This window comes from Echinococcus granulosus (genome assembly GCF_000524195.1).
Source record: "Echinococcus granulosus chromosome Unknown EG_S00104, whole genome shotgun sequence".
Taxonomy (NCBI): Eukaryota; Metazoa; Platyhelminthes; class Cestoda; order Cyclophyllidea; family Taeniidae; genus Echinococcus; species Echinococcus granulosus.
In genome coordinates, this window is record NW_020170484.1 from 158378 (window position 1) to 182117 (window position 23740).

The window sequence follows — 23740 nt, forward strand, 5'->3', positions numbered from 1 at the left end:
TCCAATTTTCAAACATAATCTGGATGTTTCCTATTTCGGCGTTTGAAAGGGTCCTCTCGTCATTATCGTAGCCGTAAGACTCATTAAATAACAACAAAAACACCGTTTTTAACTAGGAATGGTAACTTAAGATCAAAGCAAAGATACAAGATTCTGTGTTAAGACGATAAGGGAGAGTTAAAGCGAAAGTGAGGGAGACGATGGACAGTGAATGGGTAGACTCCTTAGCCAGTAAAATACGTGTTATCAAACCGTAACACAGGCCTTTAAGCCGTGACAGAGGAGGAGGCGTAGAGGCTTTGGCAGCGGCAGTGCGGCGAGAGCTGCAAACGTCGTCTCCTGAACATGGCGTTTACGAGTCATGGAGGTGGTGAGGAGACTCGACACCACGTGGCGCCGAATGCTCGCCACGCAAAGTTCCACTAAACTGCTTTGCACGAATGGCGTCTGGCTCCACAGCTGGAGGCGTCTGTCACCGAGGCTGCAGTAGAAGGAATTGAATGAAAGGATACGTCAGTTTTGCCCAATCTCCAGCAATCCAGCTGCCACGCTAGCAGTTACAGCATATGTTTGTAGCGAAGACTGCGTGACGAAAGGATAGTTGAAAGTGGGTCGATTTACGACGAGGTATTTCATGACACTAGGCTTGAAAGGAGCAAAGTCTTGAGGAACTGCTTATAGACCAACTCTCTATATTACGAGAACTGGAAGGAATGCATTCCACAACTCTCTGAAGCCCCACTACACAGCGTCATCTGCAAATATGTCTTCGAAAGGCAATTTGCGTGTAAATTGCACTCATTATAGAACCCTGTCCAATCCTAAGGCAAATAATGACAACTGAGTCTCTATATTACAGTTCGTAACAAAAACTAATAAAAAACCAACGCTTTCAACAATGCCCATTCAGCCGGATACTTTTTTAAAGGTTGCAGTAGGATGAGGTCGCGATGCATGAAGAGGAGGACCTGTGTAGCACAACAATTTCCCGCGAAACGGATACCACGCTGATGACATGGAGTTCAACAAGTAGACTCCTAGTCTTCCAGTACATTCAACCGAGCCACTTACCAACTCTACCACCTTTAGACTGCAGAGATGACTCGAGTGTTACATCGACTAAATCGCCCATGCTTCCAAGTGTTCAGCAGTACAATGAGTGGAACATAATGTAACGCAGCAAGTTGAATTGGACGTGCAACGAGATCGCCAGAGTAACCAAATCAGTACGAACTCGAACAGTTGGCATATTGCTTCGATACTTTAGAGGTGACACTCGGACCAAAACGGCTAACCGTCACGTAGGGGAAAGGAATGGGAAGAGGCATTCATCATAAAAGGCCTAGATTAAGTTTACATACCACCCAATAGGTGAATCAGTAGATTGAGGAACCTTGTGTGAAGATACCATTTCGTTTGGCTTAGTGTAAACTACCACATCCATTTATCTTTAAGGTGGAAGATAATGGATAGAAGGCAAGGCGTCTGCTTAAACGATGTAAAGGTGCAATGACCCACAATGGGTCAGTTTCTTTGCGTAACATCGTGCGTAACCTCCTGGATGTCTTTCAAGAAAAAGGCTTTGGCAAAGTAGTTACTGTTTTAAGTTACTCAGTGACCCACACAAGTTTCAATGTATTCTGTCGAACGCGTGACCTCAAAGAGAGCGCTTTAGTAGTGAAAAAGCACCAATAGTACGTTAGATGAAATGAGAAACGTTAATGTTAACTTCTATGGCTCATGATCGCTGTTAGAAGGATAGCACAAAAGGTGGTAGGTGAAGAAATGAGCTTTCTACAGCAAAAAAGCATACAACAATGCTAATCTAGGAGTTTCAAAATCACAGCGTACCCTGGTGGTGCCAGGGATAGCAGGAGCTATGATTAGGTTCCCTCGGGGAAATCTCTTAATCCTGATGAATTCCGAAATCAAGTATTTCCTTCAACGTGCCATTATGCTCAGAGATGGTACGCCTGTCTCACTAAACAAGAGTCTGAGCTCAATCACTGATGACAGGAAACAGATGATCGGTGGTGATATCACAATTGAAACTGCAGATTTTGTAGAATTTCTCAGTGGAATTGTCAAGAAGGCGTCATGTGGCATTAACGTGTCTGTCGCATGGTTGTCAGCTGAATGGTAATAGTAGTAGTGTGTAAAGGAGGCGTACTGACAGATTGCCAGGCGCTCATAACCAGGAAGGCTTCAATCTTTCATTACAATATATTGATTCAACAACTGATGCTCCTAGAAATAGCGTAAAGCCGAATTAAGCTGGAGTGGTGACATCCCAATTTCCCGTTTATGCATTCAGAAATGCGATTTGAATAGGTTTCCTGAGTACCCTTTCAGATGCTTCAAAGGCCTTCTAACGGTTGCATCGAGAGCTGCAAGGGGTGACAACAAAACTCGGAAGTTGACCTTGAGAATTGACTGAGTTCCTGACAGAATTTCGGTGTCCATGAGGTAAAAATACATGGATTTGCGGACGGATAGAGGCTAGCACCTTATGTAAATTTTCCTCTTTAAGTAAACCCATTAGAAAATCACGAGTGTATGACATTTGTTGCTAACTTCAAGAAAACTACACATGAAGGTCTTGGAGTCCACCAGTTCTTGGACGTTGCGGAGTGGGTTAGAGGAGATTTTTCAATCTTGAAAAACAATAAGGGCAAAATAACAAATCAGTATGTACTCCTAATTGCACTAGGGGCATACTGAATGAACCAGTAATGAAGATGATGGATATCCTTCCAGCTAAGGATGGGAGAAATGCCTTTGCGTCCGACATTTCAGTGTGGGAAATAGTTGATGTTTTGAAATAAGGAGCAAAGACCACATTCGAGAGGATATTCTTGAGGCTGCGGCTAAAAGAGCAAGTGGACGTCACGGCACAGATGAAAAGGCTTCAGCCACTAATCCATGCCCAAATAGCCATTGACAGAATACAATTTGTCAAGATTAGTGGATGTTCCGACAACAATAACCTGTCCTGTTCAAATAACAATCCCCGAGAGACAGTTGATGAATCATTCCGTCCTCAATGATTCATGTAGCAGGCCAAAGTCTAATCAGCAACTACTTCAACCATAGAGAGAGTTTTATATACTTAGTGGGAAAAGAGAAGAGTTTTTGAAGACTCACGAGCAAGCTAAGAGGCGACCGCAGGGACTAAAGACGAGGCTTCGTTCACGAAGTGATCGGCGGTTCAATTCTTGCCATTGTGCCAGAACGCGGGATTCCAGGAGGGGCGAGATTGACCAAATATGCAATTTTCTATGCACAATTAAAATATGCATAAAACACCGAGAAATGGCATTTCAATGACACGATTCTGCACTCACCCGTCTTCACAAAAGGTGGCGAAGGACTCGGAATCGGGTGAGAGAGCAAGACTGGTGATGTGGAAGTCATTGGCACCTCCAAGAAGTCGCATGTTCCACGGCACCGGCATATGCCTAAATAAGAAGGACAAGATATGGCTGGCTCCATAGTCTATTGAATCAGGACGAGGTGGGAGGGTAGGTGATTACAAAACGTTGAGATGGTTTCGAGTTACCACAAAGACCCATCCTTGAGGGCGACAAGCGTAAACAACCACATGTCTAGAGCCTCAGTATGGATTTTCGTCTGGAAATGCGGTAAAACAGAAGCACGATATTAAGTGAAACCTCCCGTTACAATTGAAAAAGCCACAGTTCCTCAATAGAATCGCATAGTCCCGCAGATCGTTTAGACAACATCTAACTTGGTAGTAAACTTTCGTGGAAATGACCTCAGATGACGTCAGGATTACTTACTGACCTTCTCACGCAAAGCTATCCGAGTTGCGGAAAGCTGCGATAACTCTACAAGCTTCGATGTTTGACAGAACTGTCACTTAGGATAATTAAAAGCTCTTGAGGGCAATTGTCCTAGATTTCAATGTCTCGTCCACCTCACTGTCGCATATGCCAACACCAAGAAGTTTCACTACGGCCGAAGATTATTTGACATCGAAGCGGTGTGATGTTAAAAATAACACGAGTCATGAGTGCTTAGGTGGAATTAAGGTAGATTATCCCATCCCAAAACGACATTCCATTCAATGGAGGGAGGTACAACAATTTCCCACGGTTAATAATAGGCGAAAGAGATTAACTGCCGTGCCACGGCTAAGCACTATTCCCACTCCATCGAAATGTTCAATCTTGACCAATTTTCGTTCTTTGTCACAAAAGCCTCCACCTCGAATGGTAGTTTTGCTGATTTGCGTATTATCGATTTTTCAACTTAGAGCGAATCGCATGCGTACGAATAGACGGCCAATCAAACGACTGCACAGGGAGACGTGCACACACGCATGCACAGGTGCTGCGATGAGGCGGGTGCATGTATGCACCTACCCTTCGCGCGTATACGCACCGTAACTAATGGTAACCGCGGCAACGTGCGCACCAAATGCATCGGTGTGCAAACACGCACACACACGCCAGAGCCAGAGGATAAATTGATGCGTGCGTGCGTGCATGTAGACTTTTGCACGCACGTATGTTTTGCTAGGCCCGGATGGTGGTAGCATGGAAGGTCACACGCAAATTGGCATTCAAGATAAAAGGAATATACTACTTATATCTGCCATCTGCCCATCAGTAGCACTTACACGATCTATCCCCAAAAATAAAGTGGTCTGCAATGTTCGCAATTAAAACGCTAAGAAAGAAAACAACCACTTTTACACGTTTTCGTGTAAAAAACTTAGGTGATAATTTTTTACGCCAATTGACAACAAATGTTCACACCGAATATCTCATAATACTCATCTTTTATGAAAAAAAATCCTTTCTTTTGAACACCGCCGGGGTAGCCTTCTAGTCAACTCAAAAGCAAGTGAAAATTTGGTTTGATCTAGACCTGCTATGGATGGAAATGAAGTGATCCAAGTCGGTTAGCTGCATGTGAATGTTACATGTTAGCCGAAAGCGAAACATTCAGTTTTAACAACTCGTAACCTAGACAATGTCCCAGTCTTCCTGCAATACACGCTTGATTTATATATAAAAGAGTATAATACTGTTAGCCGAGGCCTTCAAAGCAGACCTCCACCAATGCTAGAGGTGCATCTCATTATTTGCTAGAATAAATAGTGAGTTTTTGAAGTACTTTAGAGTCCTCTGGACATTTCGAAAACCGTTGAGATCAAAAAAGCCGCATACAGTAGTCGCCAAAACCATTTTGGCAATAAGCAGTTTACACTACTTATTAGTATATAAGTGGCAAGAATAAGTCCAAGTGGGATGACTAAAAACATCAAGGTTGACATCTGTACACATTTTAATTGATAACCAGGGAATAAATGCCAAAAGAAAAGGAAATAGAATGAATTTGTCAAAAAGAAAGCAAACCCAAAACTCGGGAGATAGCTCAGTAAAATGATATCTGGGAGTCCAAAACCTTGGAGATTCCATAATCCTAAATACTCTAGCCAAAAAATTTTGAAATGAACTGGTAAAAAGTTTGCGCCAAGAAGACTTAGACCTACGAATAGTCGTGAACGGGAGCGTACGTCGGCACAGACCACAGAGTACAGATTCCATCGAAAGAAGCGGTGAGGAGGAAATCACCATCTCGACTATAGGCGGCTCCTGAAATCATATGATAGTGGCGCACCAGACGAAGACAACGATAGGGGCGTTCATCCTACAAGTAAACAAAAGGGTTGTCGAGTGACCATGGTGCCAAAAATCAGATCAGGAGGGAGGGGGAGAGGAAGAAGGTTGGAGTTAGAAAGGCGTATTTACTAAACTCTCGCTCGAGCATCCGTTTTACTGAATGATTACCGCCGTTCCGGTCACGTTTGTGTTGTCCAATTCATAATCACACCTATGAACAATTACGTGCTGGAATAATTTTCAAGCAGAAAGTAGGGGTGACTGCGTTCCACGCCCCTATTATTATTTATAAGACAGTGTTACTTAAAACTAACTCCCTATGGGTTTATCCCAACTGAAATAAAATTATCAGGTGCAAAGCCACAAAAAGCCAAAAAGAATTAAATTAGAGATTGTAATTTGCTAAGGTGTTTAAAAGATCCTTTACAAAAGGGTAAATGGACAAGTAAAAATACAATTGGAGTAGCTTGGAAGGGAAAACTTGAGCTTGTTCACTTCATTTGGTCCTTATGGAAAGTGGATAAGGAAGGTACAAAAAAAGGAAAGTGAAATAAACGTCACAATTTCATCCATTAATCGGCTAGCAGTGACTGTAACAAACGAGAACACATACCTCCAGCACCAAACCATGACCCTGTTTTCCGCCGAGAAAAAGATGACCTTCGTGGGGATGCCAAGCCGTGATGGTGCCCTCGTGATTGTAGGGCCATGCTACCTCCGCATTCTGTGAGGAAGACAATGAGACGACAGTTTAGCATAATAATTCATCACTAATGTGTCAGGAATCATGGAGATTTGTGCCATTATTAACAGGGCATATTTTTGACTCCTGTCAGTAAAGATTATTAAGAGGTTCTGCAGTGAAATTACTCAAGACTTCAAAAATTTGGTAGCTAAATAGGAGACAAAGGAATCGCAATAAGATTCAAATTAGAACATCGAATCAAAGGTCCTCGAGTTTGTGGGATTAAGCATTAATGAGATCTTAAGCATTTCGAACACCATTTACGAGGTCGAATCCTAAAACATTGTCTTCAGCAATTATAGATGTCGTCTCCAAAATGTTGCAAATTCGATTTAAAGCTCTTTCCATAAACGACTTTTGACAATGGCTTTCAGGCACCGGATTAAAACTGTCTGGAATATGAATGAATGCATCACGAACTGGTGGCCTCTCTGTACGTGGATGACAAGTCTTCATCTCCACTAGTAGGTCTTATAACGCCTTTAGGGAAGGCATGAGTGGGTGCAGTACTGGATGACGCGGGATTTCAGCTTGTGAACAGATATGATAAGCAAAAGCGAGGAAATATAATGGTACTCTCTGGCTCCGGTATCATAAAAATGGATCTTTTACCCGAATTATTGTTTTAGCTAACAACAAATTGACGACAGTAGATATATGGAAACACAAAATTACTGTAAGTGAATGAATTTACCCCATGGGTTTTAATTAAACATCGGTGCTACTTATGGGTGAGAGTAGTATCTACCAGCTTCCAGTATAGCAGAAGTGTATGACTCTAGCGTAATAAATGAAGGGACGATGAGAGGTTAAAGGTCATATTAAAGCACTTCTGCAGATAATTTGCCATATTTCGACCAAAACCATATTTTAAGCTAATTTTCAGACTTAAAAAAGCCAAATATTGATACTACGTTGGGACTGCAGAAGGATTCAACTCAAAATCGCGATCTAGTAGCCCCATCTCAATGGATGATTTTGATTCTACCTCATATTAAAACAATGAAGAGGTGGAGAATACGTTGAACCACGAAACAGGCTACAGCGGGTGTTTTCATACTGATCTATTTAACCAATCTCTGATACCACTTAGTGGCAAAATTAGTAGCTTGTGTGGTGTTGCAAAAAATTCCGTTATCTCAATGGAGTGTTGCCATTCCGAACTATGTCAAGACAGCATTACTACTAAAAGGGGATAGAGGCAGAAAAAATACGTGGTGGCACCAGCAATGTCACTAATTCATTATGTTCGTGACTAATTTGGAGCCAGGACTTGATAGCTTCAACGTAGTGTAAAATCGCATTTCAAGCACTCGAGAACACGAAAGTGGAGCGTAGAAAACAAGGGCAAAGTGAAATGAATGTAGCAGAAAATATTACGTCACCAGTTTGACCCAACAACAACCGATGCCGCTTAATTTGCCACCAATTTACTGATTCACCCTATGAGGGAGCAACAAAAGAGTGGTGATGGCAAGGGGAACTTACATTGGGCTCCTCCGTAGAGGGAAAGGTGACAGCGGTTGGCGAGGTGAGAGTGGCGTACATGTTTCCATCGTCCCAGATGTCCCACAATTTCACCACGCCCTCACAACTGGTTGAGGCGAGGCGTAGGGCGCCCTCCATGGACATGGCGAGGTGCAGAATGGATTGACTGCCGTCAAAGAGCACCATTTTCTGGAGGACTGAAGGCATACACAGGGATACAATTGGGACTGATCTAACTCAAACACGTTCAAGTGGTTTTAGAATTGGAAATTTAGTTCTGATTATTGGGCATTCTACTGAATGCTTTTGAATTTGGCCCATCGAGTTACTACACTTGAGAAATCATCTACCGACCACCAAGCAGTACCAACTTTGGAAGAGCTGAAGGTACGCAGATATGGAGTTATGCCTGTGCAAGCTATAACGGTTCAGATTTGGCGGTATTCCACGGGTTCTTCATATTTTCACCGTCGATCATCGAACAATATCAGCTTCACCAGGGCACAATCAGAATTCACCCCACCTGTCTACCTGTCTAATTGTGTACAATCTGTGGATGGAAAAAAACTATCCAAGTACTTCTGCAACCATTCGGTTGTATTCGAATGCAAGGAGGACAATCTAAAATACAAAAAACAGCTTTGGGAACTAGTTATGAGGCGGGTGAAAAACAGTTTTCCAGCCTACTTAGGCACCATGGTTAGGGCTACCGTCCTGGCAGCATGTCATTCTAGTCATGTGACTTCCAGCGTGACAGCCGTACTTGGACCAAAATAACGGGCTGAATTCCATTCTACTAAAGCTTTTTCAGTGTGCCTTATGGTGTTTTTCAATGACTTCTGTCCGATGGAGGGGTTTAGAAGGAATTTATGATAACCTAAGCTCAATACGGAGGTAGTCCTAATTACAAGAAAAAAGACTAGGATTGACAATGATTATACACAGTCTTTAGGTGCGGAAAAAAGCATCTTTTACACAAAGAATAAGCTGTGAATGAAGAAAACAAGGTGATGATGGTGTAAGGTGAAAAACACACACAACTGATCAGAATCAGTCAATCGAAAAGAAGCCAATTGTGAATGAAGTAGCCAAAATTTAAAGGTACAGGATTATTCGTGTTTATTGTTAACTTGACGGTGCTCAAAGTATCACCCAGTCAAGATTCGTTATGCCGTTCAACCGCATTATTGCAGCAGCGGCCACTCATAAAGCGGATCAGAAATCCGAATACCAATCATTTTTTTTTCCATGAAAAACAATGCAAGTGGAAAGTAGAAAAGACCACCAAAAAAGTTTTTACTGACGGCATAAAGCAGCGTCTGATTGGATAACTTATTAATGACACGCAGCGACGGCACAGATATTTGTAATCACATGGTCGGTGACCAATTCCGAGTGTGCCTTGCACATACAGAAAGCGACATTAGGACTGTTCCAAAGGCCTAACTTGGGCGGAGGACCACGGTGGAGACCGTAAAGACGTAGGCATCCATAAAAATAACGGCATTTCAGCAATAGAAAAGTAGTGGTCTGATAAATTTACAGTAATTGATTGAATCACCTTCTTCCTACAGTCCACGCTGTTAGGAGCAAGGAATTACATTTAGTTGGCAAACATATTTCCAAGCTGCTTTTGATTTGGAGATGGCAGATTCGGAATCGTAAGTCTTAGGGCCTCCTAGTACAAACATGGTAAATCCAAATAACTCAAGTATTGATGGATTGGAGTGAGGCACAAGGTGGGAAGAAAATGAGTGAGGAAAGAGAAGACATGAGTCCGACATACTGGGGGAGTAATGTTCCTTGAGAAGATTAAGGTTGTACACATCGATGTAGCCGTTTGATTTAGCCACTGCGATGACGCAGACCCGATCGGGGCGCCTGGTGACAACGGAGGAGCGCTTTATCAAGCGGTGTGGCAGACGACACTTACTGATGTCGCCGTCACCAAAGACAATGAAATTCACGTCCACATCGCCATTGGCTTCGATGGTGATAGCAGGCGCTAGGTCTACTGGCACACCGTTCCAGTGCCAAGGGGACTCACCATTAGAGTGGACAACGCCGCTGATAGGCCCATCACTCGAGTACTCTCTGAAATACGGAAAGCAAACTTCAGGCAATAATAAAATGAAACTGGGCATCCATTCGGGACACCGTTATACAAGTCATGTATTCCGAGTGATGGAGTTCTTGGCCGCCCCTTTTAATAAGTCATGGCAGCACATTTTTGACGTTGACAGGACTACGTTGAGAAAAATTGGCTTGTAAACCTAAGGTTAGATTGAATGCAATAGTGCACACCGTGAAACATGACCTGAGTGAACCCCAGTTCAAAAAAATCTATAAACACATAGAAACGAATACTTCATGACAAGTTTTAACCGGATCATTAATAACCAACTTAGTGCCAGTCAGCTGAATAACTTCTGCAGAAAAGAAGGCAAATTTCGGTCATCAAGATGAGCTTAAAGTGATTGGAAATGTGTTCACGAAGTAGTGGTAGAAAGAATAATATAATGAGGAAATTATATGCGCATAATAACTTGAGTATAGAAATAAATTCGGGTATAAAATAGATTTCCGAAGCGAGAAATAGAAGCAGTGAAAAATAGCCGTTTTACAAACAAATGGACGCCTAGAAATGTTTCCAGAGGGTCGTAAAAAGACTACTGATAAACAAAAAAACTTCCCATGTTAAGGACAGCAAACGTTATCAAATATTCCGAGACATAAAGTACGAAGGAGATATAGACTTGAAAACAAAGAATATTTTCGAGAGCTTCTGAGGTTATTTAAATAAAAGTATGATAACCATAACCTAAATGGAACCAAATCAAGTATAGTATCGAGGATAGTTTAATGCAGGTTACTAAGTTTAAACCAACTTAAAAAAAAATCAAAAGACATGGAGAAGTCAATCAGAAACAAAGTAAAGCCTAGGATACAAGCAAAAATCTAACTGAATGCACAAATAGAAGAACCAGTGAATCACCATTACGAAAAACAGCTACGCAAAACTACAGGGAATAAGTACTGCGTGAAAGAGCACAAAGTGCATTAGATACGAACCAGTGCAAGATACCTAAGGAAATACAACGTGCGAAATGAGATGGACAGATAGTTGGGAGTAAGATTAAAGAATCGAATAATTAAGAGGCCTTGTGGGTGGGGAAAGAACATGAATCAAGACGTATTATTGTCGAAAAACACCACTTACGATACGTAGATTGGAATGCTATAAAATTTACAAAAGAAACTTCATCATAAGTTCCAGTCAAGAAATGTCGTCACTGCTGCTCACTTGATTACAAATGCAAAATGCTGTATTTAGTCGTATTTTCTAGAGCTTTACAATGCAAAAGCAAACAATGCTATAAAGCCAACATGTACAATTTGCGAAATTCACTTTTAAAAACAAACTATTAACCGTTAACTAGAAGTAAATAAATACATCAGTTAAATGTGAAAATTACAGGAGTTCGGAGGTTTGATATACGCAGACGTGACGCCGATTTTCAACGAATCCAAAGTATTCTCCGCAATGAGAGAAAGCGCAGAACGAAATACTACGTTGGAGCGGATTTTCGTATGTCAAATAAGTCGATGTAGTATCTGAAATTAAAATAGCGATTATGAAGTACATGAGAATTACTGGTCATTCACAAAACCTGGAAGGCACTATGTTCCGTCGCTAAGTTAACTAAACGGAGACCCTGCTTTAGCAACAACACAAGGATGTTGTTGATTCCACCAACAGCGGATAGATTTGTAGATTGGTCTTCTGAAAACGCCCTTCACACAACCAATTACACTAAAGGCACGGAAATCGTCAACATAAATAATTTGGTATAATGCACCAAATATCATAAAAGGGAAATTGCAGCGATCCTTGAAGAAAAGGTTACTCCGTGAGTTAACCGAATTTGTATATAAGTTATACAGGGAATTACTTATTGAAGAGTTGACTTGTGGAATTTTGGGCAAAGTTTTAGGTCCTTTCGCTGACATTTGCACCTCACTAGTAGCAAAAATTGCTCGTCATATATGCAATACGCTGGTTGTTTACCTCTCTATTTTGGTGAAGAGTCACTTTCAACAGGGCCATCATACCTCGTCGGATAAGCTGGCCTTGGAGTCATGGCAGTAGCCCGCAATGCCTTCTGTGTACCAAACATATAAATTCTGCTCAAGTATTACTTCTTTTTTCGTCTTCAGGGAAGTCTCAGGGCGTTACATATAGATCAATAGGCATTACTTTGTTTGTCTAACGCTCGATTTTGGTGGGAGTTCGCTATTGTGCCTCCCCCGGGCGGTCCAGACTGCGCAAAGCCAGTGTCGACAGTGCGTACCCTGAACGAATATAATGTCTACCCCGTATCTTTAAGAAAGATGTGGAGGGCTGTATACAAAAGATCCGCCACGCATTGCTCAGTGCATGTTCATTTGAAAAGTGGTACATATACAACTTCAAATCAAGGCAGTAATTAGTCAAGGGGCGTGGGTCCTTTTTTGCAAGTTGCATTTTGCATAAGTTGTGCTTACCCAAATATTTCGTTGAAAAATTTAAACTAGACCAATATCAAGTAAAGTGACTTAGAACATTGTAGCTTGTGGGGTATTTAAGTAGCCGTAATCGCCTAACTGCACTACAGAGACAAGGTGTATTTGCGACTACATACTGGAAATTTCAGGCGGGCAGTTGTTTAACTCACTCAACGCACTTATCGCGACAAACGATTGCGACCGACGATGAATAGAAAACGGTATGCCAAACCAAGAATTGGGCATAGCTTCCAGTCTGCCATTAACAGTGGAGGAAAAAAGGAGAAAATCGAACCATCACAATGCAATGACTTGTATTTCTTGAAGTGGTTTGGTGTACTGCATCACAAAGCAATAGCCGCGACTAGAAAACCATATCATAAAATAGATGATAAAAAAGTTAGCGTTCCTAAGGCCCCAGAGAACAAAGATAAAAGTCAGATAAGGAAGAAGACATCACTGAATGCAGCCCAAATATCCCGCTCAGAACCTCCACCTAGGAACAACACCTCGGACAATGTTGACATAGTCGACCTGGACACGGGAACAAAAAAGAAGGATTAATACTCTCTGTGATTGGAACACTCATTTGTATGTACGTGATTTTTCCACAAATTACTCCCCTTTACACTTATGTACTTTTCGATTCATTCCTATTTCAGGATGGACATTCCAACATATTTTCTGGCAAAGTAAGGTCCTCCATCGTGAAATTTCAGCATTACAGCAGAAAATACTAGTGCGTTTGAGGGTGAAATGGGAAAAGAATGGTACAGGTATCCCAGTTCTCTTTGGCAATTAGATGGGTGCAAATTTCTGCTCATCATAAAAAGAAGTGTAATCTCACTTACAAAGTCCCTTCGGTCTACCCAAGGCACGTCAATGAGTTCCTCCTATCAATCCACATCGACGGTTGACGGAGAGATTTTGGTTTGGCTCTAAAAGGATTTTGCACTTTCTAGAGGAATCATCCTGATTCACAAGTTGATGTTCATATACAAACGAGGCTATTTCACATTTAAAGTAGCATGGACCTTGTGTATCGTAATCAAATAGCCTTAAGGAGTCTAAACTCACATCTAGTCCACAGCAGATAGAACTCACTCAATGCTTAGGCATGCAAGAAATCATCAACACGAGTTTAGAAAGTCATGCAAGTCGTCACTGAGACGCAATATTAGGTCGGGTCGCATGTCGTCAGTTGCATTTGAAACACCCGAAACAGATTTTTCTGAAATAGTCAGGGTGCGTAGTCGTTTGGCTGGAGGAGAGTTAATTGGAGACGGGAGGTGAAAAGATCCTAACAAAAGTGGGGCAGGTAAACTGGGAGCTGAGTCAAAGGGCACGGATTTCGTACACGCATCAGGTTGACATTCATGAGTAGGAGGATCGATTCCAGATGTAATCAACTTTTCAAGTCCCTTGTTCAGGCCCTCCATTGTTATCCCCCTTATCGAAATAACGTCAGGAAAATTTAGTTCACCAGATGTATGGATTCGCGGATCGACCATTAATGTTTTCGATACGAGTCCACGAAAGAATCGGATTGACGATTTAACCGATGGCGTAGCCTCAGGCAGATCTTGTGATGCAGGTGGAGGAGATGGATCTACGGGTTCTCCTGGAGCAGTCTGCGAAAACTGGGTCATTGAAGAAGGCAGATCAGATAAAGAACTAATCATATCGACTTCCCGGATGCCCATGGCATGATACATGGCATGTGTTCGACCCCTTCGATGCAATTCGAGAAGCCGCAGTGAGGCAACCAAATGCCACGTGGTTGTTGACGGACCTGAGACCTCAGTCTGGAAACCCTCGCGAATCGCCGGAATCCAACGATTCACGGAGTAGCGCCGGGTAAATGTGTTCATTTTCCCCGTATCCTCTTGACTGAATGACAGGAGAGAAGATGCTTCACAGATGGAGAATCGAAGATTTGCAGGAGGTGTTGGATATCTTCTCCTGTAATTTGTCAGAGCTTTGTGACTGACGGAAGCATTATTTTCTAAATGAATTGAAGGTTTCCAAAGTACAGGAGAGGGATTAACTCCCAGTGGTACCATTCGAGGGTTGTGTGGATAAAAAATTAGTTTCTGCGTAGCCTGACCTTGTAACAAGGTGTCGTGGACAGTGTTGGAGCGAGCCATACTAAGAGCGAAATTGGATCGTTCCCGGCCCTCTGTGAGGAGGACCACCACACGTCCTGAGCGCCTCCGCCCAGTTCTACCCAAACGCTGAATCAAACGAGCTGGTGACTTGTGCGCGTCGAAACAAACGATCAGATCCACCTGACCTACGTCTAGACCCTCTTCACCGATACAAGTGGAAATGAGGATGTTGACACGACCCTCCCGAAACATCTCCATTACATGGAGTTGATCTCGCTGAGTGTTCCGCTTCTTTGAGTGATGCTGACCTCCTGAAGAGGTCTGACCCACAAATACCGCTGGTCGTAAATTGGGCTTGTAGGCCTCCAGCATGTGCATAATGTCAGAAACGGAGTCACGATACTGTGTGAAAACTATCGCCCGAGTACCCCGCTGACTTTGACAGCGTTCAGAAGCACCTGTAAAGTGCTCAATCAGCACATCGCGGAGTTTGAGCAACTTCGGATGACCTGGAACAAAAGGCAATTGACTCATCACTGCCGTGGCTTCGGCAGCTCCAAGAGCACTCCCGAGTTCTGTGACAAACTCCTGTAGTCCAGTGACCTGAGCCAGGTCGTTGGATGACCCGATATTGGTAAGCAGATACTGATAGACAGGGCGTAGACCATATTGTGTGAGGAGTTGGAGGGCACGAGCGAAACATGTCGCTAGTCGGAAGTCTCGAAGAACCGCGCCAAAGAAGGATGAGGAAGGATTATTTCGAGTAAAGGCTTCGCGGGCTTTTACCAGTGTGAAGGCGGCAAACGCTTCAGGGTCGGGTTGTCGACGGGGATTTGAAGCCCACAGTGCATTGTGCTCACACAGGCGTTGAAGCGGTGGACGCGCAACATCGCAAAGGCGTTGTTTGAAGCGGGAGAGCTGTGGATCTAGACGAACTATGATGGTCTCGATGGCTCGTTGATGGCAATATTCACGAACATCAGGGCTAGATTCTGTGCGGACTTCCAGATGAGCAATGAGAAGATTCGCTATCACCGCTTGGGCACCCAGAAGATCAGAGGCTGGGGTTGCTGAGAGCGCAACCACACGAAATTGTCTATGATTGTAGGGTGCTCCTGTAATTGATCGCATCACCTGTACAAAAAGCACTACGTGAAGGTAGCTTACCTGACAATAGGCATGATTTCCAGTTGCTTTATGAGCCTCATCAATGACCATACAGCGGATCGAAGTAGCAGGACAAATGCCAGTGACGAGGTCATTGACAATAACTTGTGGTGTGAGGAAAAACGCACGATGCGGACCATTCCAAAGAGCTGCTCGTTGTTGAGGTGATGTTGAGCCCGTCAATTCTACGGCCTCGGCTGCCTGTATCCCGGAAATGGAGAGACCAGTGAAATCACGACAAGCTGTCATCTGCTGAGAGACAAGAGGTCGAGTGGGGGCCATAAAGACCACACAACCGGTAGGATACCAACGAAGGAAGTTGTGCAGAACGACAGCTGCAATTAGGGTCTTTCCCATACCAGTGGGAATGCAGACGAGGCAGTTTTGGTAGAGGCATCTCTCAGTAATTACGAACTGATAATCTCGCAACTCGACACTAGTAGGGTATTGCCATTCATTTCCAGCGGTAAGGTCGAAGCCAGGAAGGTTGGTGGAATCATTTGTGGTCGGGGTGTAGCATATCGGTGGACGGTTGGGAAAGTTTGTGGGTTGGCCTTTTTCTTGTGCTGATTCGTCAGTCTCATCTCTATCTGATACTTCATTGAACAGTGAGGAGGCGTCTAACTTTATATTGCCACCTCCAGAAAATAAACTGTCCATTTAATAACTAAAAGCGGAATAGTCGGGAATGCGGACGAATACTTCGAGCGCCTACAGTTGGAAAAAAAACAAGCAATCCATAGCAAACTAAACAGCTACTATGGTGACTAAATTCAAATACCGATTAAATAAAGTTCTACGCCGTGGTGGGAAAAAACGGGCTTAAACGACGCCCATCGCATGACCGTACCCCCAACATGACCTTGAAGTACTCGATCTCAGCCAGACCCGTGATTATTCATGATATAGGCAAGAAACGTCAATGTGAGTGCTTTGTCGGTTCTTAGACATCCGAAGATTGTCTGCGAATCAACAACTTACTTTTTTGCAAGTACATTCATATGTCTTTCTAGCTCAGAGGATAATGACTGTCCCTCAACTCGTCTGCCATTGGTCAAATTATAGCGCCATCGGAAATAGACGCAGTCGTCACCTCTAATGGTCACTGATACTGTTGGTCTATGTATCGGCTTGGTATGAGTTGCCATCGCTATTTGTACAGAGTATTAGAGGATTTGTCCTCTAATCTGAATGCATTCCAAAAGTCTCCCAGCTTTTCCCCTTTGTGTGCATGATTTATGTCTGTACGGGCTCAGTTGATACAGGTTGCTACATGCATGCAGTTATAATTTTCTCTATTGGCTTTTCGATAAATTCCTTTGGGATTTGGGCTGTTTTACCTCTCTCAAAACTGCAACAAAGTCATGGAACAGGTGGTTTTGGAATATTTTATGAATCTCCTATTTTGTGCATTACCATCGCACCCGAAATTGTTTTTTTTTTAAATTAATTATAATGTTTTAACTGCATGGGTTATTATAGCCAGGGAATAAAGCTTTTGTACCAGGAATATGATTAGTTAAAATTGTGTTCTGGTTTTGAATGCAGATCCACAGACCACATGAGGTCACTGCCTGCTGGGAATGTTCGCTCTAATCGCTGATGCTTTCGTTTGGGACGAGCTCACCTTTCCTTCTCCCAGCTCCCACCATTCAGGTATTTGGTGGCTGCTTTCAAGTTCTTTTCAGCTGCTAGCTGCATTGGCTAAATTGTTATACTGGCGGCTTTTCATCCTCCGCCTCGTGATCCGGCTGCTCGGCGCTCATCGCCGTGGCTTTGGTCGCTGTCTCGTCGCCTTCGCAGCAGTAAACATTTGCGCAGTTGTCTTCTCCCTTTATTTCTGTCTCCTTCCCCTCCGTCTCTCTCGTTGGCGTGCCACGGCTTCCTCCACCTCCTCTGAACTGTATTGGCTCCTGCTCCACGCAGTGCTCGGTCACGTCGTCCTCGCCAACATCGTCGTCCACTTCCTTGCTGGTGTCTTGTGCTCGCCTGGTCATGTGCCTCCGCTCTCTCCACTACCTCCACACCTCCCCCGAACGATGTGCGCCCGTTGCCTGCGCCCACGCCCGTGGCGGGCTCATCACTGTGTGGTCTGTGGGGTATGTGTGCTGCGTATGGATCATCACTGTCCTTGGCTAAATAACTGCGTGGGGCTGCGCACCCACAGACACTTCTTTCTCTTTTTGGCCCATCTTGCTATTGGTATTGTGTATTTGTATGTGGCGGGGTTCGGAGACTTTGTGGAGCACTCGAGTCAGGTGTGCCAAGATGGCGAGGTAAGTGGAGGGCTGAAAATTATTTGTTTTGGGTTTTATAATATGTTTCCGTGGATGGCTCTCTGTTTCCAGCTTACCCCATTGTTACAGTATTGTCTTGTGGTGTGTGCTTTGTGTTGTATCTATTGGCCGAAATGCCGCTTCGAGGTAATGCTTTGCAGTCCATCAACCACAGTATTGAATGTATGCTTATCAAGACTAAGTTCTAAGACCAAAGACGTGTAAACGTGGGGGATTTGCTTTGAAAGTGAGCATTCAGGGTTTATTCTTCCACCCGACTTGGACGTTTGACATCTAAGGGTAGGAATCACTTCGATCAAATATCAGCCATAGACTGCTTTAAGAGGGGGTTTCAATGTCAAGGCATCTTTTTCATGTGTAAGATAACCAGTGTTTATGGTAAATAGTTTAAGAAAGCTTATCATATTTGCTCTGAAAATCTATCCTTCTTTTTCAAGGACCCATAAGTCTGCGAGCTTTGTACTTATGAAGTCCGTTGTCTGTAGAAACGAACCACACTGTCCTAGGTACCCCCATTTTTGCCACTTTTATGTTCCAAATGCCCATATTCTGTGATTGCCTGGTGCTACAATAGTGATGCCGGTAATCCTCCCTCCTTCCTCCGTCCCTCTCTCCCACATTTTGAAATACTGAGTCATTTTATGGTCTAGTCTTTGCAGCTTATTGCCATCTGTCAAAACGTGGTATGTGGCATCCGTTTACTTAGCTGGCGCCACAACTCTCCACCCCCACTCAATGTAGGTGTAAATGAAACGCTTAATCACTCAGGCTGGATAGGCAATAGCAGCAGCTAATTCTGATATCTGTGCCGAAGAGAAGGCCCTTCTCAACTGAATGCATCACCATAGTCCAATGGTTCATTACCAGACCCAAATGACTTCTTTAAGACGTGGACGATATGTTGTTTTACCCCAGACTACGTCCTCTCCAAATGCCACGTAGCAAATATGGCGAAAATTTTCATTTTTGAATCTGAGTTAGGCCTCTTTTCTAAGGCAGACAGGCTAGAATCACATCAATCAGGTTCATTCGACATGTTACGAGGATTCAAAACATGAAGAGGATGTTGGAGGACGGTAAATAGTGCCGTACCGGTGGACTGACGAATGTGTTTGCTTTATGTTGGAAACAAAAGGAAATGCTGTCAATGACACCGGCTGTCCCGTTAGTTTTCAAAGTAAAAAGGCTTTAAAAGATCCATTCAGAAGTCTACTGATAAATACCATGGGAGGCAAAGGTGAACATGAGTATAACCTTTTCTCCTTCGTTTCCGACACAGTGTTTGATGTTTTTTTGTGGTTCCTCGTTAATCTAACATAACGTCTTATTATTTGTCCGATGGAATCCCGGCTTTGTAATTATCAATCTTAGTCGAGTATTCTCAGCACTAAATGCAAATTAACTGCATCGAGTTTCAGAAAAAGATGCCATAATAAGGTAACTTTAGGATGGGTTTTTCTCATTCATCTCTCATACATCTTATGTGATCATGCTAGCATCTAATAAAGGGTGAAATTAATTTGTAATCAATAAAAGGGAAGCAACATGAGTCTTGCTAATCCATCTTCCTCTCTCTTTGTCTCGGTTCTAACAAAATAGCATCATCGAATCAATTGCCTCGTCCACACAGTCCTGTGTGCTATCTACCGTGTCGCTGCGTTAGTTTTCGTATTCGTAATGGGCCTTCTTCTCTGGCACGGTCGCCTCATCGGACGTGGAGAAACCAGTGTGGAGTATCACCAGAATCGGAGGCTGGCACGGGCTTTGAGCAAGCATCACCTCATCTTCCGCAATCCCTTCGATTTTGGACCTCGCGTTAATTGGTTTCGCTTTCTGGGTCTCCAAATTTCCACAGATGCGAGGGTGGTGGAGAGGAGGAGAAGCTATGGAGGAATTGAGACTTTTGTGAAGAGGTTTATTCTGTATGTACTGCTACCGTTTAACTGCCCACCGTTTGATAGTGATGGGATGGAGTTTGAGACGCATGAACCGGATGTTGAGGGCGCTTTAAGGGACCTGATGAGCCTTGATAGATGTTGATTTCTGGCCAATGTGATGTATTCCGTGCGCGGTGGGAGTGTGCATTTTTCTGTTATCCACTTCGGATCCAGCGTGGGTGGAGGTGGTGTGGGGTGCGTCGCCGGTCGCTCTCAAGGATTGCTATTCTTTCTTTGAGACCATTGCAGGAGTTTGGTAGTCGGGGTTGAATTGCGAGTTCCGCTCGCGGACGGGGCTGGGGTGATCCACCCATTCATCAACATTTAATCACTCGTGGGGGTGGGGATGTTTGCGTGCCATTACGTGAGGATAAGGAAACTATAAAAGCAAAAACAATGAATTTTTACGTGGATTTTTGTTACCTTTTTTGCATTATTAAGGATATGAGTGTGTGTTTTATTATTCGTTTATAGGCGGTCCAGTTGATCTCGTTGGCTGTGGCACTTTGGTCACGAGTTCCCAGTCTGAGGATTGTAAAAGACGATACTGTCGCTAGGTGTCGTTAAATGGATTCTAGGAACGCGCTCAATCTTGACGGTAAAAATTCTTCTAAGAAGAGGAGATTTACTCCAAACATATCAAAGGCTTTGGCAAAAATATCCCAATCTGACGGCACGTATGTTTCAGGATTTTGATAAATTTTTATCAGTCTTTTAGTCTATGCTAGCTTTCCATATGCTATCTTACTTTGATGCATAAAAACAAACCATCATAATAACGTGTTACAGCTGTGTGGTTTGTCTGCTTTACTAGGAATCCACCTCCAAAGAACCGGAATTCCCATGATTCAGCCAAAAAATCGAATACCAAACGACCTCGCATAAATCGTCAATTATTAGAGGGTGAAGAGTCGCGTTATGTTCAAAGCTACTCCATATTTGAGACCGGTCTTGGTTGCGTCCCACAATCTGACAAAAATACCGTCGAACTGCGTATGTTTACCATTTCATAACCTTCCCACTCATGCTGTTCTTGTTATTGTGTCGCACGCTTCCTACTAATAGCCCGAACTATCTTACTTTGTTTCTCGTATATACACTTACAATGCTCAATAATTTTTTGCTTTTTTACATAAGTTGGTTATATGCTTCTAAACATCCCAATATATCGTTGAAATACAATTGAAGGCGCCACATTTCGCCACGAAATGTTATAAAAAGGGATTTGTTTTTTTATTTTTCCCTTTGATTACTTTAACTTAATGCTTTTGACTTGCTTTCTCTTACTGCTTACCACGGTTCTTTTATTATTCGTCTTTAAAGTTTAGGCAGAATTTCACCATGTCAAGGTTGCATTTCTATTTTGTTTTCATTGATATTTTTGGAAGCGAATTGCTGTTTATCCACGTACGCTCCATTTCACCTCATTTTTTAAGAATCCCTCCCAACTCGAGCTAACAGGACATCCGTGCAGGCTGTGGCTCAGTCGCCATCATCTCCGATGGATGTCGAATTAGATGGTTGCCGTAGAGCCCCCGTCACTGATGTTCAACAATTTTTCAGATATCCACCCATCTGCATGCCTCCGGATCCTCCTACTGCCTTTGATACTAACAATCTTGCTTCCCCATCCGTTCCAGGTTGGCACTATTCAAGTACTAAATTAGTGGACTGAATCAGACAGTATTATGTTCTTTCTCTCATTTACAGATTGCTCAGCAAACTTAGGGACGCCGAAAAGCCTCCGCTCTACTGTGATTCCTTCGCAACTCTTTGACGAAACCTCCCTCAATGGCAGTCTCTTTCATCTCCGAATCCCCGATGCCCTTCTTTCAGAGGTGTGTTCCTGCCCTTGTGCACCATGTCTGTTGTAAAATCTTTTCCATATGTTTTCGGTTGTCTATTGCATAAAATACATGAATTAGGATAGGGTAAAGTTAATACACTATTAGATTTGAAGAGGTGCAGTCTTGTTTAAACAAGGACTTTCATGGGCGTTTATGTAGTTAATACTTTTGGCTTTAGTCTCTTTAATAACACATTATATTTTTTCAAAGGCCTCACTTTCTCGTACAATATTTTTTTTCGTCCTGGAACATCATGTCTATTTGCAACATTTCTCCACAGAAAGAGTGTATGCATACCATTTGCTCAACTATGAGTAGATTGCTCTCTCACTCACAGGAGTCGCCTCTACAAAAGGAGGGCAAATTTGGCAAGATTCAACTGTTAGACAACGGCGAGACGCGTTTGGTAATCGGTGATTGTTTCTTGCGTCTCACTAGTCCGGGTGTCACCTCCTACTCCTCGGTACGTTCACGAGACTTTCTGCTTAGTGATTTTTCTTTTCAGTTGCTCATATTACAAATAATGAACTACGAGCTTCGTCGCGATTTTACCAGCATCCACGGGGCTTTTGAACTCCGGCATTGGGCTAGTGAAATTGTGCTTTAGGCCAATTTTTCACTTTTGTTTTTTAAAAAATGCAGATTTTAGAAGCCATCACTCATCCCGAAGTCACTAACATCACTTATGATCCTTAATGCTCACTCAAGCCTTGTAAATAGTGCGAACGTGTTTTGTCATGTTTTTACTTCTGCCACTCACCCTCTATTCAAATTCAACCAACTAGCCGTTGAGGTGATTAATTTGTGTTGTCAATTGTTTCATTGCACGTTTTGACTAATAGGTGCTTTGTTCACTTTCTAAGGTAGAGCGGGGTACTTATCAACTCGGACACGCCATGTCAGTGCTTTTAAATAGGCGCCTATTTTCTTTACCGGTTTTTTCGGTCTAGTTTCTGAGAGACATCGGTAAAGTGTTGCTTTTCATGTAATTGCCTCCAAGGGAAGTAATCACACCATGTCATGATCAACAAGACCAGTGTTAGGCTCTCTATCCCCTCAAAAATCCACATATTTTTCGCCTGGTTTCTACTTAGAAACTCCTACTCTGTTTTGCGTTTGCTTTCAGGATGTGGTGTTAGTGGAGGACGAGGGCGGGGAGGAGGATGGAGGTATGGTAAACCTTAACTCCCTCGGTCACATTGATCAGTTTGTGACAGCAGTACCCGATCTCGAGCGCTTTTCCAAGTTGGGTCGCTAGTCTCGGAGACGTGTTTGCTTCCTCTTACCCCCACCTCCATACGGCCTCCATGTACAGTCTCCAGGTGCTTCTTTTAAAACCGTTCAGCCTTACCTGATGCTGCATTTTGTGTACCTGATTGTATTCTTGACGAGCTTGATGGTAAATCATAAGAACTGTGGTGTTGATCGGTCGGATTCTTTTATTGCTTTATGGACTGTTCTGACCTAAACTTAACTATGCTTTGGAGGGCTGTGAGGCGGTGTATTCGTTTTTTTCTGGTGTGTGTATACGTGTGTGCTTGGATTTATGTCTTTTAAAGATTGCTCATCCAGATTAGAGTTTCTCACTGGTTTTGATTTGTTAAAATGTTTCTGGACGAGTGGTGTTGAGTTGACGAATCTTCAATTAGCACGGGCGTGTTAGTGGTAGCTTCATATCCTTGGGCCAAAACAGGGGGGAAGGGGCATTAACTTTTATTATTCTTTTGACGTATGCGAAACTATCAGCCTTATAAGGCTGTGGACTTAAATTCCGATAGGGTTTGGTTAGTGAAACCAAACACCCATTAGAACGGAATTGCTTGTACTTAGGGGATGCAGTAGCACAATAGTCGCTCACCTCTCGGTTTTGTTAACAGGCTACTTAGGGCTTCACCATTGTGCCTGGACCTGGCGGCTTGGCCCCTAGACCATGTCAGCAGCGCCAAGCTACATCG

General features: G+C 43.1%; 3 protein-coding genes across 3 annotated transcripts in view; 1 reads left to right on the top strand and 2 right to left on the bottom strand. All coding sequences in view use genetic code 11, as the record gives it.

The window, feature by feature from the left end:
- Positions 1–246: 246 nt before the first annotated feature.
- Positions 247–11530, bottom strand: EGR_08362 (WD repeat and SOCS box-containing protein; the record flags this gene model as incomplete). Its single annotated transcript, XM_024497611.1, has 8 exons — positions 247–481; positions 3145–3276; positions 3345–3458; positions 5522–5679; positions 6265–6375; positions 7885–8081; positions 9671–9978; positions 11361–11530. The coding sequence occupies 8 exons, from the start codon at positions 11528–11530 to the stop codon at positions 247–249; spliced, it is 1425 nt and encodes a 474-aa protein (XP_024347980.1).
- A 2029-nt stretch (positions 11531–13559) lies between these two features.
- EGR_08363 (Fanconi anemia group M protein) lies at positions 13560–16364 on the bottom strand (the record flags this gene model as incomplete). Its single annotated transcript, XM_024497612.1, has 1 exon — positions 13560–16364. The coding sequence occupies one exon, from the start codon at positions 16362–16364 to the stop codon at positions 13560–13562; it is 2805 nt and encodes a 934-aa protein (XP_024347981.1).
- Positions 16365–16825: 461 nt separating this feature from the next.
- EGR_08364 (Beta-galactosidase) overlaps positions 16826–23740 on the top strand; it is a gene marked incomplete at both ends in the record, with an annotated part of 13393 nt that continues 6478 nt past the window's right edge. The window contains 10 exons of the mRNA XM_024497613.1: positions 16826–16838; positions 17271–17980; positions 19601–19996; positions 20413–20495; positions 20517–20615; positions 20753–20931; positions 21375–21578; positions 21649–21776; positions 22123–22248; positions 22912–23035. Of these exons, the coding sequence (XP_024347982.1) occupies positions 16826–16838; positions 17271–17980; positions 19601–19996; positions 20413–20495; positions 20517–20615; positions 20753–20931; positions 21375–21578; positions 21649–21776; positions 22123–22248; positions 22912–23035 (2062 nt within the window). The remainder of the gene's footprint in view (positions 16839–17270; positions 17981–19600; positions 19997–20412; positions 20496–20516; positions 20616–20752; positions 20932–21374; positions 21579–21648; positions 21777–22122; positions 22249–22911; positions 23036–23740) is intronic.